At 36.2% G+C, this 16,013-nt stretch overlaps 1 protein-coding gene across 1 annotated transcript; it reads right to left on the minus strand.

Annotated features, from left to right (window-relative positions):
• Window positions 1–474: 474 nt before the first annotated feature.
• On the minus strand, window positions 475–15,416 carry LOC100888717 (serine/threonine-protein phosphatase 6 regulatory ankyrin repeat subunit A-like). The gene is made up of 6 exons (XM_030998389.1): window positions 13,236–15,416; window positions 12,297–12,367; window positions 11,693–11,792; window positions 11,056–11,209; window positions 1,003–2,144; window positions 475–540 (listed from the first exon to the last, which is right to left on the minus strand). The coding sequence occupies exons 1-6, from the start codon at window positions 15,414–15,416 to the stop codon at window positions 475–477; spliced, it is 3,714 nt and encodes a 1,237-aa protein (XP_030854249.1).
• Between the last annotated feature and the right edge of the window lie 597 nt (window positions 15,417–16,013).

Below are 16,013 nucleotides of genomic sequence, written 5' to 3' on the forward strand. Positions count from 1 at the left end.
TATACTTTCCGGGTTTTCGCTTCCTTCCGTATCTGAATTATTTACTGTATACTCTATGATGAAATAATTGTTACATATCTAATTTACATTTACATTGTGTTTCATATTGTGCTGTTGAGAAGGAAATAAATGTTAATAAATACCAAAATACCCCAAAATTTGTATCAATTTGCAGGATCTGATTTAGGACCAACGTCCACATAAAAATGTACTGTGATTCCAAAATTGCAGTATAACAAATTGGGCATCATTGTAAAAGGAAATAATCAGGCCTAAAGAGGGTAGAAAAATAACACATTTTATTTTTAGTTATTAAGAGATATCATCAATAAAACTCGAGTTTCCGACTTTTTGCACCGAATTTAGTTTATTGATCGAATGAACGAGTCAGTCTAAAACATTTAGGTAACATGTCCCAAAATCCCATATGCCATAGGCTTACAAAGTAGCCGCCGATGTAATATCTGTAAGGTCCTACCTCTTTATAAAATTTTCTTCCATCAGTAGCTCCCTTCCATCAGTCCGGGGTGAAGAGAGATGCTGTAAGCAATAAATCACATGGATAATAATATAAATAAAATCTCTTTTATATCAGATGAACGGAAAAACGCAGACGAGCATTTCAGAAAGAAATTGATTGGTTACTGACAATACTTCATTTAGAATCCCAGATTTTTCCTAAACTTTATACATCATCAATTGATTCTTTCTCTGATTTTATATTCTTATTAAAGTAATTGTGTCACTTAATAGTAGTAAAACAAATCTAAGAGTGTTAACAAAATTAACTATTCCATTTGCTCATCATTCGTATAACTCTTTTAAATAGAAACCCAATCCATCACTTATGATGTAATGACCTTCATATCACGTACAAAATATAGACATTTATACAGATTATCAGGATTTACGATGGTCATGAAGCTGAAAGACATTAGCATTGCCTTCTTGCTTTTACCTATACGATGATTTATGAATAAAACAACGGGACTAACTACTTACAGCGTTTTTCTTGGTTCGACGTACACTTGGTTGCCTCCTAATTGGAAGTGGAAAGGTAGGTGCCGCCATGTTGCGTTTAAGGGACGATGTCCAACCATTGTTGTCATTCTTGTTGACGTTAGATCCCACTTCAGTGAGGTATCTGGTGACTTCAGTGTGACCGTTATCAGTCGCGGCGTGGAGTGGAATCTGACCTTTACCATTTTCTTCGTTCACATCAAGTCCATGTGAAACAAAGAATTTGACGATGTTGAGATGGCGGTAATGTGCTGCCATATATGGGGGCTTCATACCCTCAACCTTAATCTTGTGAACTCTTTGTGTTAGGAGATATTTGACGACTTCGAGGTGGCCACGTTGAATGGCTTCTTGGAAAGGACTTCGACCGTTTCCATCGTTTTTATTAACGTTAGATCCAAGTTCAGTTAGATATCTGGTGACTGCAGTGTGGCCGTTAGCAGTCGCGGCGTGGAGAGGAATCCGACCTTTACTATCTTCTTCGTTCACATCAAAACCATGTGAAACAAATAATTTGATGATGTCGAGATGGCCGTAAGATGCTGCCATATATAGGGTGTTCATACCCTCAAACTTGTTCTTGTGAACTCCTTTTGTTACCAGATGCTTGACGATGTCCATGTGGCCACAGTGTACTGCAGAATGTAATGGTGTAGCGCCACTGTGGTCTGTCTTGTTTACGTCCGATCCGTTTAAAATGAGGGAGTGGATGATTTCCAAATGACCATTAGTACACGCAGCGTGAAGAGGTATCTGACCTATCATATATTCTTCATTTACATTAGATCCCTTTGAAATAAGGAAGTTGACTACTTCTAATTGACCATATTGGGCCGCCATGTAGAGAGGGGTCATTCCGGAATATTTGGTCGGGATACCTCCTTTGGAGAGGAGATACTCGACGACATCCACGTGGCCGTATTGAATCGCAGTGTGGATTGGTGTCCACCCTTTCTCATCCTCTTTATTAATATCAGATCCGACTTGAATAAGGTACTTTGTGACATCGAGATGACCATTAGCAGCCGCAGCATGGAGTGGAATTCGCCATATTTTGTTTTCTTTGTTCACATCTATCCCCTGAGATCTCAAGAACTCTACGATGTCTAAATGACCGTAATATGCTGCCATGTACAGAGGATTTGTCAAAGCAATTGAAACAAGCTTACGTTATCTTAAAAGTATCATGAAATAACCTTTTGGTACACGCCCCAATAATTTATCAAACTACGGTTTCGATAAAAAAACACTTGTCGAATGACAAGTAATTTGTTATCCGGAGAATTAATCTGATACTTGGGGTAGGAAGCAAATGAGCCAGTTTCACATGCTCACTTTCTCACTATTTATTTCATTTCAGAATTAATCTTCGATACATCTTCCTTATTATTTCCCTCTTATGTGTGATGAGCATCTTATGAAATGTTGTTTCAAGAAATCAAAGAGGGGGTTAGGGGTTTATGGGGGGGGGGGGGGTTTACATACAAAAAATACCAAAGGGGGGGGGGTTAAACCCCCAAACTTCCCCCCCCCCCCCCCTGTGTACGCGCCTGTTGCCGAGTCATTGATTCCTACCTGCAGGGCAAGTACTTCAGACCTGCCACAAATGACAAAATACTTGAGAACCACATACAAATTGCAATGTTGCAACGAATGTTTTACAATTTTCAACTGAGGTCAAAACTATAGAGGCAGCTGCATTGTGATGGTATCTAGAGTGCCTTCTAATTTCGGAGAATGGCGGAGAGCATGATCTTATCAAATCACCGGAGGGCTGGAGTCATCTTATCGTTTTCAACTTACAAAAGATGACTAGGCCCGGCTTTATTGTCTGTAATATCATGTATTCCAATTCGATGAACTTCGTTCGGAATTACATACTGCATGTAAATTGTCTCATGTTGATTATATGCTAACATTATAACACGGAATCTTGGCAAAGCACGAATTATTCTTCCTTCGTTTCTACGAAGTGATATTTTTTATTAAAAATAACTTAAAAATACCTCCTCAGTATCATCTTCCATTCAACAAGATCAATATCCAAAAACAATCTCAGCACATCTCTCAACCACTATAAAATTGGATTTGAATAGCGCCACCACTACAAGTGCATCGAAGGAGTTAGCTGACGGTATGCCGATGTTTGTAATACCCTTTTCGATTGCGTTTGGCCTACTCTGGAAAGAGGTACATTTAGGGATAAATCATACAAATAGATGTTTTGAAAATTAGTGAATCATGTAATTCTGCTGATCAAGTTTATAATTTATCGCAGTCGGGAAAAGAGAATATCATCCTCTAAGGCAGAAATAAAAAGAATGCTTTAGAAAGTAAAAGGCAAGAATACAATTTGGCAATTGATCATAACTCCATAGGAAATTATCATCGTAAGCTTGTTTGTTTGTTGTGTTTTTGTTTAAAGACAAAGTGTATGTGGATTTTTTGTGTCTGTCTTTTACATAAAGTCCAATTCATAGGTGTTGGTAGCTTAATATGTTTATTTTGTTATATACATTCAATATGTTAATTTGAAGTAATATCTTAAAATACACTGAACTATAATGATATTGATTTTTATTCTTCATATGATTGTATGAAATGTACCTTCAATTATACGATGTAATTATCAATCTTTTTTGGATGTTTATCAACTATTTATTTTTAACACCTGTAAATGATGGACAAAAGGCTCTTCGTTATTATAATCATAGTCTTAATGCAAAAATTGAAAGTTTGCCGATCTTTTGGGACTCAAGAATCTAGTCTCCACTGACTTCTACGAAAGTAATTCATTTTAATGTTTAGAGACCTCCTTCATGCGACGTACAAGAAGGTACTTGTTGTGAAATTCCTGATTTTGATTTACACCCTTCAACTTCAAGCAATGATTGGAAGCCTAAGAAACATATTTTGCTCAGAAGACAGGGACATATTGAGATCATTCATCTTTTTGATAGCGCCATAGTTTGTTGTGTCCATACGCTACTTATCAAAGAATCAATGAATCAATAAATCAAATTAAACAAGATGTTTGTTTGACAAATATTCATTGGTTAATTGGTACTAGGCCTACATATACTAGTACTTTACATGGAATCTGCAATTTGAAAAGGCCGAGACCTAGTATCTGCGATTAACTCATTTACATGAAATGAGAAATACCAGTGACTACCATCAAGAAAGCAAAGAGAATTGTTATCCATGCTTAGCTTATATGAATTGATACATGGCACCAGAAAAATCCTTTATCTAAGAAACATACTTGGAGAAGAAAAGATTTAAAGAGCCAGAGTAGGTTGGATTATTAACGCAAGAGAGTGTCAAGATTGTGTATCATATTATTATTCCTTCCCTATACATACCACTCAGTGCTTACTCTATTGGAATTTAAAAAATAAAAAACAAGATGATGGATATTCGGAAGTCCGATGCTTCTCTATGTTCAAGTATTGTGAATCCTTAAAAAGAAAGAGATTGGTTTGGAGAAAAGAATTTGGTTCATTTGACCCCGGGTTTTCATGGGAACGTCTGAAGTTCAAAATACGACGAATACCACGAGCAAATATTAAGAAGAAAGCGAAAATGGAAAAAGAAGGGAAAGAATGAAAAAAACGAGAGATGATGCACAAATATATAAGGTCGGTAGAAAAAGGAGACAACAACAAATTCCTACTTATTCTTTCACAAATGCCCTGAAGGGTAAGAAATCAAACAGTCGCTTTTAATATTTTGGGTCTAAAAACCTTGGACAAAGAGTGATAGAAATTGGACTGAAAGAGTGACGTCTACACATTCCTTCCTTTCTACTAAAGTCTGCTCTACCCAAAAGCACAGAATTCCAATCTTTAGTTGGCAAAACAATCCTCCCTAGGTTTGTTGTAGCTGGTTCTGGTTCTGAGTAAGGTTTTATAAAAGACCATTAAGCTGGCAACTTTAGATGAGGACGCTCTTTCCACTACTATTCTTTTTTCTACGTCTGTCTGTCTGTCTCTCTCTCTCTCTCTCTCTGACACACACACAACAAGACAAGCAAATACTGGTTCTCTCTTCTTCTTCTCTTTGTTTCTCCGTCTACCCCTCTTTATCCTCCCTCTTTGTCCCTCTCTCTTTCTTCCTATCTCTCTCCTCCAATTTCTCTCTCCGTATATAGAAGACCCACTCTTGCTTAAATATCACAGTAAAACCAACCGTCGCACACATGTAAAAGTGTAGGGGACTACACACATGAAATTCAGTCTAACTTTTTAAACGCATAGGGCATTTATACGATGATATACACTGTATATAGTTCCAAATAGGAGTAACTGACATATATATTATTTGATATTTTTACCAGACTTCATCACTCTTTGATTTTAGGAAAGTACTATTCATTAGGCATGAAAAATCATATTCAGTAAGCCTTACTGAATATGATTTTCATGCCTAATGGATGAAAGTCCTACTCAATACATAGCAAGATAAGAACAAATCTGAGAACAGTTTATTTTCATTTATGTATTTATTAGCAAAGCAAGCAAATTCGATCATTCATTTTGATCTGACACATTCAATATCCATTAAAAAAAAACGCTGGTTACAGAACAGATTAAAGAACAAAAAGCCTTCAAATTTCATAAAATCCATATATGCGGGTCATCTTGCATACTATTATAATTGATACGTTTGTTATTATAACCCGCTGAAACACATAGAAGCATACTGGTTAGTATCCATTTGATGTTTAAAAAAAATTAACGATTCATAGTTGGATAGAAGAATACTGAGACACTGAGCAAACTTACAGGGTATATGATATAATGATACAATTATTTTAAAAGGATTTAAAAGGATTATAATTTTATGTGAAGTACTGAGTGATATTCATTAACAATTTTGTACTACGATATCAAACTTTCATAATTCATTGTTCAAAATACGCAGAGAGTTGTTTGGTTGTTATACATAAAAATCTTTGTGAATCAATTTACTATGATTTTCATAGACACTGCACAATATGCATACTATACTCAACAATACACTATATATCTAATTTCAATTTAGAAAAACTCCAAAGTAAGCAAAATGTTGTAAACTATGTATTACAAATTGTAAATAATTCATTAACGATATACATGTATCAATGAACAATATACAGCATTAGCTATAACCACTGAATACCAGCAATACTCCTTCCGAATTTCATATCGTATGATTAACAATATGTGAAGAAAATGTCTATTACTCACTATTGCCATTCCAGTATCATGCAAAGTAAAACTCATGACCCTCTACAAAGACGCTATTAAACAGACTGTACTGGATATAACTACATGTAGCGTTGTCTTTCGTGTTTATATTTACACTTCTGATATGTATGCCCTTTAACTATGAATTACATTCTACTACAAGAAAACACAACACTGTCAAACAATATATAACTTCATGCATGGGTACATAATTATGCCATTGTCATAGTTTGAAAACATTCTTTATTCTAGAGAAAAGCGAGAAAGCAAATTTGTTCAAGCTGTTTAAGACAAAGTGCACATAACTATTGCAATTCATGAGAGGATAGCATGGTAAGTTCATGACAACCAGCTTAAGTTTTTTGCTTGCTGTTGGTGTTTTGAAGCGATTTTTAACATATATTAATAGTAACATAACCCACTAGTAGAAAGTAGAGAAAGGTTATATGTTCATTCTCAGCATCTATTATATGTATTCAGTGTTTTGTTTTTTTAAATCACGTTTGTATAGAAGAACACTGAAACACAAAGTAAACTTATACATATATTTTATAGTGATAAAGTTATTTACAAAGGAAGATAATTTTCAAAATTATCAAATACATTAGGAATTTACTTCTTTGATACATGCATGTACCATTATTAAATTCATTGTATTCCTGTAAATTATATATGGGTACATATCCATGAATCAGGATATGTATATACATAATTGTGTGAAATATTCAATTATTGTTATTAGTGTGTGACTCCTCTTCATGGCAGGTATTTTGATGTTGTTTTTGCATCGTTATTTCACGAGCATGAATATAAAGAGCGAAATAAACGGTCTTCAAAAGTTTTACTGCTATTCTTAAATAGCAAAATTAGACCATTTGTGACCAACATCTTTTTGTAATATGAGTAAATAGGTCGGTATGAATGTCAAATATAATTTGATAAGGTGCACAATCTAAGCGTTTACTCTAACCCCAATACAAAAGAGGTTGATCGTTTATTATCATGATCATGATATTGAGTAAAATAATGAGTGATATACATATACAACAGTGATAATGTCGTTAATAAGACTTGAAACTTTCGTTATTTGTTTATCAAAATACTCATACGCATGTTCTGTTATTATACACGACGATCTTTTAAAAAGAATTTACTACGAGATTTGTAGATTACTGTACCATATGCATACTATACTCTTCTGTACAAATACAGACGATATGCTGTAAAGCATGCAAAATATGGGCAACAGTATACATTATATACAATTAATTATCAATTCATGTAAATAATTAATAAACAATATCTTACCGAATAATATACATCATTAACGACTACCACTGTTTACCATTCATAATCCTTCCACATTTAATATCACATGATTAACAATACATGAAGAGGTTCTTTATTACTATTAACATTTCCTCATCACGCAAAGTGAGGCCAATAAACCTCTACAAAAATGCTATTAAACAGACTGGATTGCATATACATACATGTATGCATTGATTTGTTATCTGTTTCACTTGTCGCATTCTGTCTAGTGTTATATATACACTTGTGATATCTGTGCTCTGTTTATATGGATTTGTTCATACTACAATAAATCACAACACTGTAAAACAATATAATATTTCCTACATGTGTATATAATCATTTCATTATAATGGTTTGGATAAATCTTTATATTAGAGAAAAGCGAGAAAGCGCAGGTTTTCAAGCACTTAAAACTAAATGCACAAGACACATGTGTTCCTCAAAAGTCACACGAAATAGGTGGGAAACAATCTTCTTTCATTGAATGAAGAACAATCATTATCTGCATTATTGTAGCAATTGGTTCTAATCTGATCCTTATTTTTTCGGCAAAAATAGCCATATTTGTGGTACAATGACACAAAAATATTGTATTTTCTGAATAAGATCAAATTGTAAAATATTTGATATCTTTTACAGGACAGCAGTAAAACAAGATTGGCCACTGATGCACATTCTTAAAACTCAATTTTGATTACGTCATTCCTCCATAAGGCTTCGAAAATCGAAGCACGCGCGTCCCAAACTTCATGTAAGGTAAATGCACTTTTTCATAATAAAACTCGCATAATTATTTGTTTAAAAACTAACACATATTTGATAATGACACTTATTTACAATATAAAACTTTAAAATAAAACAATGAATTGAGTAAAGCTATATCTGTTACGTAAAGTTTGTGGGTTTTTGTTGGTATGATAAAATGCAAAATGCATATTGTATACATGTATATCCACAATGAGTTTTATAATGAAGATGTTTTAGTTAAATTGCGGCGTATATACACATTTGAATTAGTACACTTTAATTTTCCAGCATACAAAAAAAAAATGTTCAACGAGTGCAAAGCATGTTTTTAAAATCACTTTTATATTGGTATCTATTTACAAAGAAAATCTAAAGAAAATTGTAATGTTTACGTGGTTATAGTGTCCTAATTTTTCATTGTACAACTTATTCCAGCTCTGGGATTCACAAATTCACAGATTATGAAACGTACATGTGATAGACACTACCTTCACATCATGCAATAAGTTGCTAACATTACATTATATTTTGCAATGAAGCACAGTTTCTCTATGGTGCGTGGCTTGTGATGGTTGGGAATGGCCTTATATAATATAATACACGCGTTAATATCAATGCGAGTCGTTCTGAATATATTAATATAAACAACATTAGGAAGTGTAGACATACATGTACTATATATTTAGAAGTTAATTGATTAAATAACAAGTCTTTCCGTGCACTAAAAAATATACATGTACTATGACTTCGATAATGGAACAAGCGTCCCTGTTGAAAATTTCTTATTTCCATGAGAATAATAATAATAATAATAATAAAAACGGTGCTTCCAAAGGGCTTTCCACTGACGTCTCTGAGCGCTATGACAAGCAAAATACAATGATAAACAATTCCAATATAAATAAAACAAACAATTTCAAATAATCCCACAAATTACAATACAAATGAAATATGCATCAATGTGAACAGAGAGTAAGTTAATCATCAAAAGCAATTTTGAATAATTGTGTCTTAAGACAAGTTTTGAATTGGTTGACAGTCGGACAGTTTTTGACATGTAAATGTAGTTTGTTCAAAGGTTCAGCAGAATCTTTGCAAAAAGAGCGATGACTATATTAAGAGTTGACACCGAAGTAGATACGAGGTTTAGTTGTGAAGATGACCGTAGATTGCATGAGGATTTATATTTCTGGATTAGTTCTGGCAGATAAATTATTGCCAATTCATGAATACATTTATAACTTAGAAACCAAGATTTTGTACATAATGCGGTACATTTCCAAAGTCATATTTAACTACATTGACACAGCGATAAATAACTATGAATCGTCTACTTGAAACTAGAAAAGCAATAACTCTGCATTAAATGCAAAAATAAAATCTAAAAAATGAAATCATACTCCAAACTAACATTTACATGATTGGTAATGAGAATACATCTGGCAACATGGGTATAATATACCTTTAGAGTAATGTTCATCGTGAGCATGTTGATTCTAGGAGTAACTTGTATAAACCCCTTGGTTCAATTTCATTCTAAAATTGGGATCAAAATGGCTGGGTGATAGCAAAGTACTTATACAGTCTATGTCAAATCGACATGGTGTTAAAAGAGAATGCCATCGATTCGTAAAGATCTTCCCTCAATTATTGAAATATAGCAGACTATAGACTATCAAACTAAGCATATATTCAACGGATTGAAAAGTAGGCCATTCTGATATTTTCTTTCAAATAAAAACATTTATGCAAGATTTTTAGAAACGAATGTGAAATAGTAAAAACTTTGAACATCATATACATTGAAGACATTCGAAATCGAACGATGATATTTGTTTTGCATTTATTTGTAAGTATTACACTATCTTTTAAACAAGAAAGTGAAATCGGGAGCGCCAGGAGGGTCAAATCTGACTGACATGAGCGCTATACAAGAACCCACTATTATTATTATTATTATATCACGTGTGAAGACTTTCTGTTTAGTACATTGTAACAAAGGCGAGGAGGTTTACGAATAGGTATTCGAAGTGCCACAGAGAAGGAAGCATGAATCGCCTACAAGCCCCTGACCCTGTATGAGATTCTATTTGGGGTGTGGGAGTGGTAACCGTAGGTACAGTATTGACAGTAAGGCTTGTACTTTCTTTGCCGTATGGCCACTCGAAGTCATTGCACATTGTTTGACTTACATTCAAAGATACATCATGTGAGCAACAAGAGAAATGAGTGATATGGGGTAGCAAAAATATGCCACTGGTAATTAGCCCATTATCTGTAATTTCGCCCCTGATGTCAATCTTCTGATCATTCTGGTAACATGATAGTGTGGTTGTAACGCTTCCAGTGGTGGCTCGACAGTGTACTTCATAGGGATAGTCAACATTTTCACTCAAAGTGATGAAGCATTTAGCAGGTCCGGGGGGAATTTGAACAACAATCTCCTTCTTCATAGTTTCATGCCGAACGTTCTCAAAACTATGCCAGGCTGCCGTTAATACGTACCCATCCTCGTCTAGAGAATCAACGTTATCTATCATTATATTCACGCACGTAGAAATGTCTAAATCTGTGAATGAGGTTGTAAATCTTGACATTTGGGATGAGCTTTTGAAGCCCTCGATGTTAACTTCCCCATTAATACAGAATGGATGAGGTGTGGATTCAAATCGAAGTGTAAAATAACTTCGGAGTGTACTATCAGGTGACCATGGGAGATGGAATGGGACCACACCAGGTTTACCTGCTTGTAGCGTGACCCGTTCGGAGGTATCAATGCCTGCTACAAGAACCGGACTTCCAGCAAGAATGATGGCCCATGAGATGATCATCTGCAGGAAAGTTTGTACGAGGCCCAGGATTGAAGAACAACGGTCAACTGATGTTAGACGCTTGGTCTAAATAAAAATGATATGAGTTTGAAAAAGAATGTTGATGAAATTTGACAAAAGTCACTGAATATCTTAATCAGCAAGCATCCGATGTGAACAATAACAAATGTTTTTTTTGGGGGAGGGGACACCATTCAATGCTTGAATTCAATGTTCCACAAGGAATCAAGTGACATTTCTCAATATGTGCAAAAGATTAAATTATATCGATTCCTAACCCCCTGAAAGTGAATAGCAAATATAACGAGGCAGTAAAAATCTGAATTGATGACGAATGCCTTCCTGTACAAATCGTAAAGGTTACTCATTTCATTTAATTCACCATTAAATCTACTGATATTCGGTAGTGTCCTCATATACGTTTTGTTTTGCACAGATACAGAATGATAATCCATTTTTTTTAAATCTTAAGCTTGTTATTCTATTTTATGACTTCCAAAGCAATTTGTTGATAAATTATAAATGGGAGCAATAATTATTCTCTCTTACCCTGATTTTCCGAACTGGGTTTGAGGAGGTTCCATAGGTAGAGACAGGGTTTCCGTCATACAACTTTTGGTGAACGACATCTGATGGGTGTTTAGGGAAGCTGTTGAATTTAATTGTAGAAATACGTTAGCTGATGTTCAAAAAAGCCAATCGAATTAGGTCCCTAAAATCTCTGAAAGATAGAAATGTATGTATGACTGTTGAAAAATAGACGTACATGTTCATCGGAGAAAGCCCACATATGGCAAAGGAAAAATACCTAGATTTAAAATATTGACACCAACAGTACCCTGGTACCGCATCAGGTCTTGCTTCACTGTTCTCTAGCTTCTTGAGGATCAAGTCCAGGAAGGTAAAATATCCGAAAGTGCTCTAATCCTGCCAAAAGGTGAACTCATGCAGTTTACGTATATAATGCTTTTTTTTTCATAAACGAATATTCATATACATTATGAAGCATAATTCTAAATATCAATAAACATGAAGAAAACTGTTTTTATTAATGATGCAAGTACTTGTGGAGCGAAATATATGCACTAAATACATCTCGTTCTACGAATAACAAGGTTTCCTCATAATAAAAGAAACGGAAAGTGACTAGTACCTCTCAATCTCTGATGGTTCGTTGATTGATAGATCATTTCCAGCATTCATCGGACAGGGTGAAGGAGATTCCTGAAGGGAAAATAAAATACATCGTAGAAAATGTCATATTAGAATGCTGTGAAATGATATGATCCAAGAAGACAGAATAGCGACAATTAGTTTTGGTCAGCACGGGTGCTCTAGGATGAATTAGACAAACAACGAGAAAGACAAAATTCATGCATAGAATGAAAACGTTATTGTTTCTTACAACCAAAATAACTGACCATTGTGTATAATTGTATTAAATTTTTCATTCTCTATTTTTAGAATTTGAGTCTTCTTCTCATGCATAGGTGTGTTTGAAGCAAAACATATTACGGAATCTTCACGAAGCTTTGTTTTTCATCTCTATGATGATTTTAGAATTGGCTGAATGGTTGCTTCTAAACATATCTGTATTTTCCATTATTTTTTTTAATCCAAAGATTCAATCAAATATAGAGCATTTGCTTTGTTTAGAGAAAACTTAAACAAATAATAACCACTCACTCTCATTTCCCTGTTTTCATCAATTAGTGAGTGACATCTGGATGCCGGTTCTTCAGACGGATGACCGTCAGCTTTCATGGTTTGTAGATTGGGTGGATCGAATACGCTGTGTTGCCTTGTCTGAGGTCCACGCGGGGAAGAACAGTCTGTGCCATTTGTTATGGTGTCTCTTTTCCTTGTCCTGGTGCACTTAATTGCCTCCATCTGATATAGCATTGGATCGTGTTCATCATTGTCAGGATATTGCAGCAGAGGAAGAATGACAGGATTGAGTTCCTCATTGCCTCCCTTTTTATCATCATGGGTCCTCGTGGAAAGATTCTTCAAGGGGGGGGGGGGGGTTATCTGCTCCTCTCTTCGCACTATCAGCTGGATTGCATTCATTCCTCTCCTTTGCATTATCTACCTGGGATGCTAAATTTCCTGTACGTGAATGCGTGTCTGCATCCTCCAGTAATACCGTCATATATCTTCTTGTTATTAGATTATGGTGGTCTTCAAGTTGTGGATCTCCTGTTTCTCCCTTACCTGGGTCATCCCTACGTGTTGAGATGCCTCCTATTACACGTGGATGGCCTGTGTACGCTGCTGCCTGGAGCGGCGTATAACCATTTATATATTTCAAGTTCATGTCTACTTCAATCGGTGTAAGGAAATCGACTATGCCTTGGTGTCCTTTTTGTGCAGCTGTTAGATGACTATATTGGATTGCAGCATTGAGTGGTGTCCAGCCCTCGGCATCTGCCTTGTTAACATCAGTCCCTCGCTGAATGAGATACTCCATGACATTCAAGTGGCCTTCAAAAGCTGCACCGTGGAGAGGAATCATTCCGTCGTCACTTTCCTTGTTCACATCAGCTCCTTCGGACATCAAGAACTTGACGATATCTAAATGACCACAAGATGCTGCCCAATAAAGTGGGGTTGATCCATTATATCTGTTCTGTTTTGCTCCTTGAGCCATGAGATATCTGACAGCTTTTAGATGACCATCTTGGATTGCAGCATTGAATGGTGTCCAACCGTCGGCATCTGCCTTGTTAACATCAGACCCTCGCTGAATGAGATACTCCATGACATTCAAGTGGCCTTCAAAAGCTGCACCGTGGAGAGGAATCTTTCCGTCGTCATCTTCTTCGTCCACATCAGCTCCTTCGGACATCAAGAATTTGACGATATCTAAATGACCACAATATGCTGCCCAATAAAGTGGGGTTGATCCATCATATCTGTTCTGTTTTGCTCCTTGAGTCATGAGATATCTGACATCTTTTAGATGACCCTCTTGGATTGCAGCATTAAAAGGTGTCCAGCCGTCGGCATCTGCCTTGTTAACATCAGACCCTCGCTGAATGAGATATTCCATGACCTTCAAGTGGCCTCCAAAAGCTGCAGCGTGGAGAGGAATCGCTCCGTCGTCATGTTCTTCGTTCACATCAGCTCCTTCGGACATCAAGAATTTGACGATATCTAAATGACCACAAGATGCTGCTTCATGAAGTGGGGTTGATCCATTATATCTGTTCTGTTTTGCTCCTTGAGTCATGAGATATCTGACAGCTTTGAGATCACCCTCTTGGACTGCAGCATTGAATGGTGTCCAGCCGTCGGCATCTGCCTTGTTAACATCAGACCCTCGCTGAATGAGATATTCCATGACCTTCAAGTGGCCTCCAAAAGCTGCACCGTGGAGAGGAATCGTTCCGTCGTCATGTTCTTCGTTCACATCAGCTCCTTCGGACATCAAGAATTTGACGATATCTAGATGACCACAAGATGCTGCCCCATAAAGTGGGGTTAATCCATCATGTCTGTTCTGTTTTGCTCCTTGAGTCATGAGATATCTGACAACTTTGGGATGACCCTCTAGGATTGTAGCATGGAATGCAGTCAAGTCCTCGGCATCTGCCTTGTTAACATCAGACCCTCGCTGAATGAGATATTCCATGACCTTCAAGTGGCCTCCACCAGCTGCATCGTGGAGAGGAATCTTTCCGTCGTCATCTTCTTCGTCCACATCAGCTCCTTCGGACATCAAGAACTTGACGATATCTAGATGACCACAAGATGATGCCCAATAAAGTGGGGTTGATCCATTATATCTGTTCTGTTTTGCTCCTTGAGTCATGAGATATCTGACAGCTTTTAGATGACCCTCTTGGATTGCAGCATTGAAAGGTGTCCAGCCGTCGGCATCTGCCTTGTTAACATCAGACCCTCGCTGAATGAGATATTCCATGACCTTCAATTGGCCTGCAGAAGCTGCATCGTGGAGAGGAATCATTCCGTCGTCATTTTCTTCGTCCACATCAGCTCCTTTGGACATCAAGAATTCGACGATATCTAAATGACCATAATATGCTGCATCATGAAGTGGGGTTGATCCATTATATCTGTTCTGTTTTGCTCCTTTAGTCATGAGATATCTGACAGCTGTTAGTTGACCATATTTAATTGCAGCAGTGAGTGGTGTGCAACCCCTGTCATCATATCGGTTTGTACCATGACCTCGTTGAATGAGATATTGCATGACTTCTATGTTCCCGCTTGCAGCTGCATCATGGAGACGAGTCCACACCTTCTTCATTTCTGTCTTCTATATCTGCATCGGGTCGCAGTGATGTAGGCGTATTATTCTTTCCTCGTGATCAGTGTTCAAAGCCCCGGATTGTAATGTTATTTTGGGAATTGGGATCAGCGGGATGCCGGTTCCCTTGGCCCTACAGCAAAAGACATAGTTATATCGTTGTACTGTAAATTGTATTATGGAATCTATAATTTAAACTCGCTCTGATGCAATTGCGAAAGACAGCTACTGAAATGAAAACTGATTTCAAACCTGGTTCTTCTTTGTTCATGAACATTACATTTTAGGCAATAGCAGGAGAATGATATGGAGTAGGAAATATAATAACATGATGACATTTTAGACTGACACCATCTTAGGGGGACTAGGGGGTAGGTCTTTGGTTCTTATCAGGAATGTAAAACTGTAAGTCCCTTGCCGCGTATTGATACCTTATTCATTTGTTTTGTATACTCCTGATTAGATGATAGTTTTAAGTCCCCATAGCTGTTTCTTTCCAAATGGAAATTAAACCAAGTCGATATCGATTCGTAATGGACAATGTGAGATGATATGTAAATAACATTTTAATATCAAAATGGTCAGATAGAGATGAAA

The sequence above is a fragment of the Strongylocentrotus purpuratus genome, unplaced genomic scaffold (assembly GCF_000002235.5).
Source record: "Strongylocentrotus purpuratus isolate Spur 01 unplaced genomic scaffold, Spur_5.0 spur5_contig_859, whole genome shotgun sequence".
Classification (NCBI taxonomy): Eukaryota; Metazoa; Echinodermata; class Echinoidea; order Camarodonta; family Strongylocentrotidae; genus Strongylocentrotus; species Strongylocentrotus purpuratus.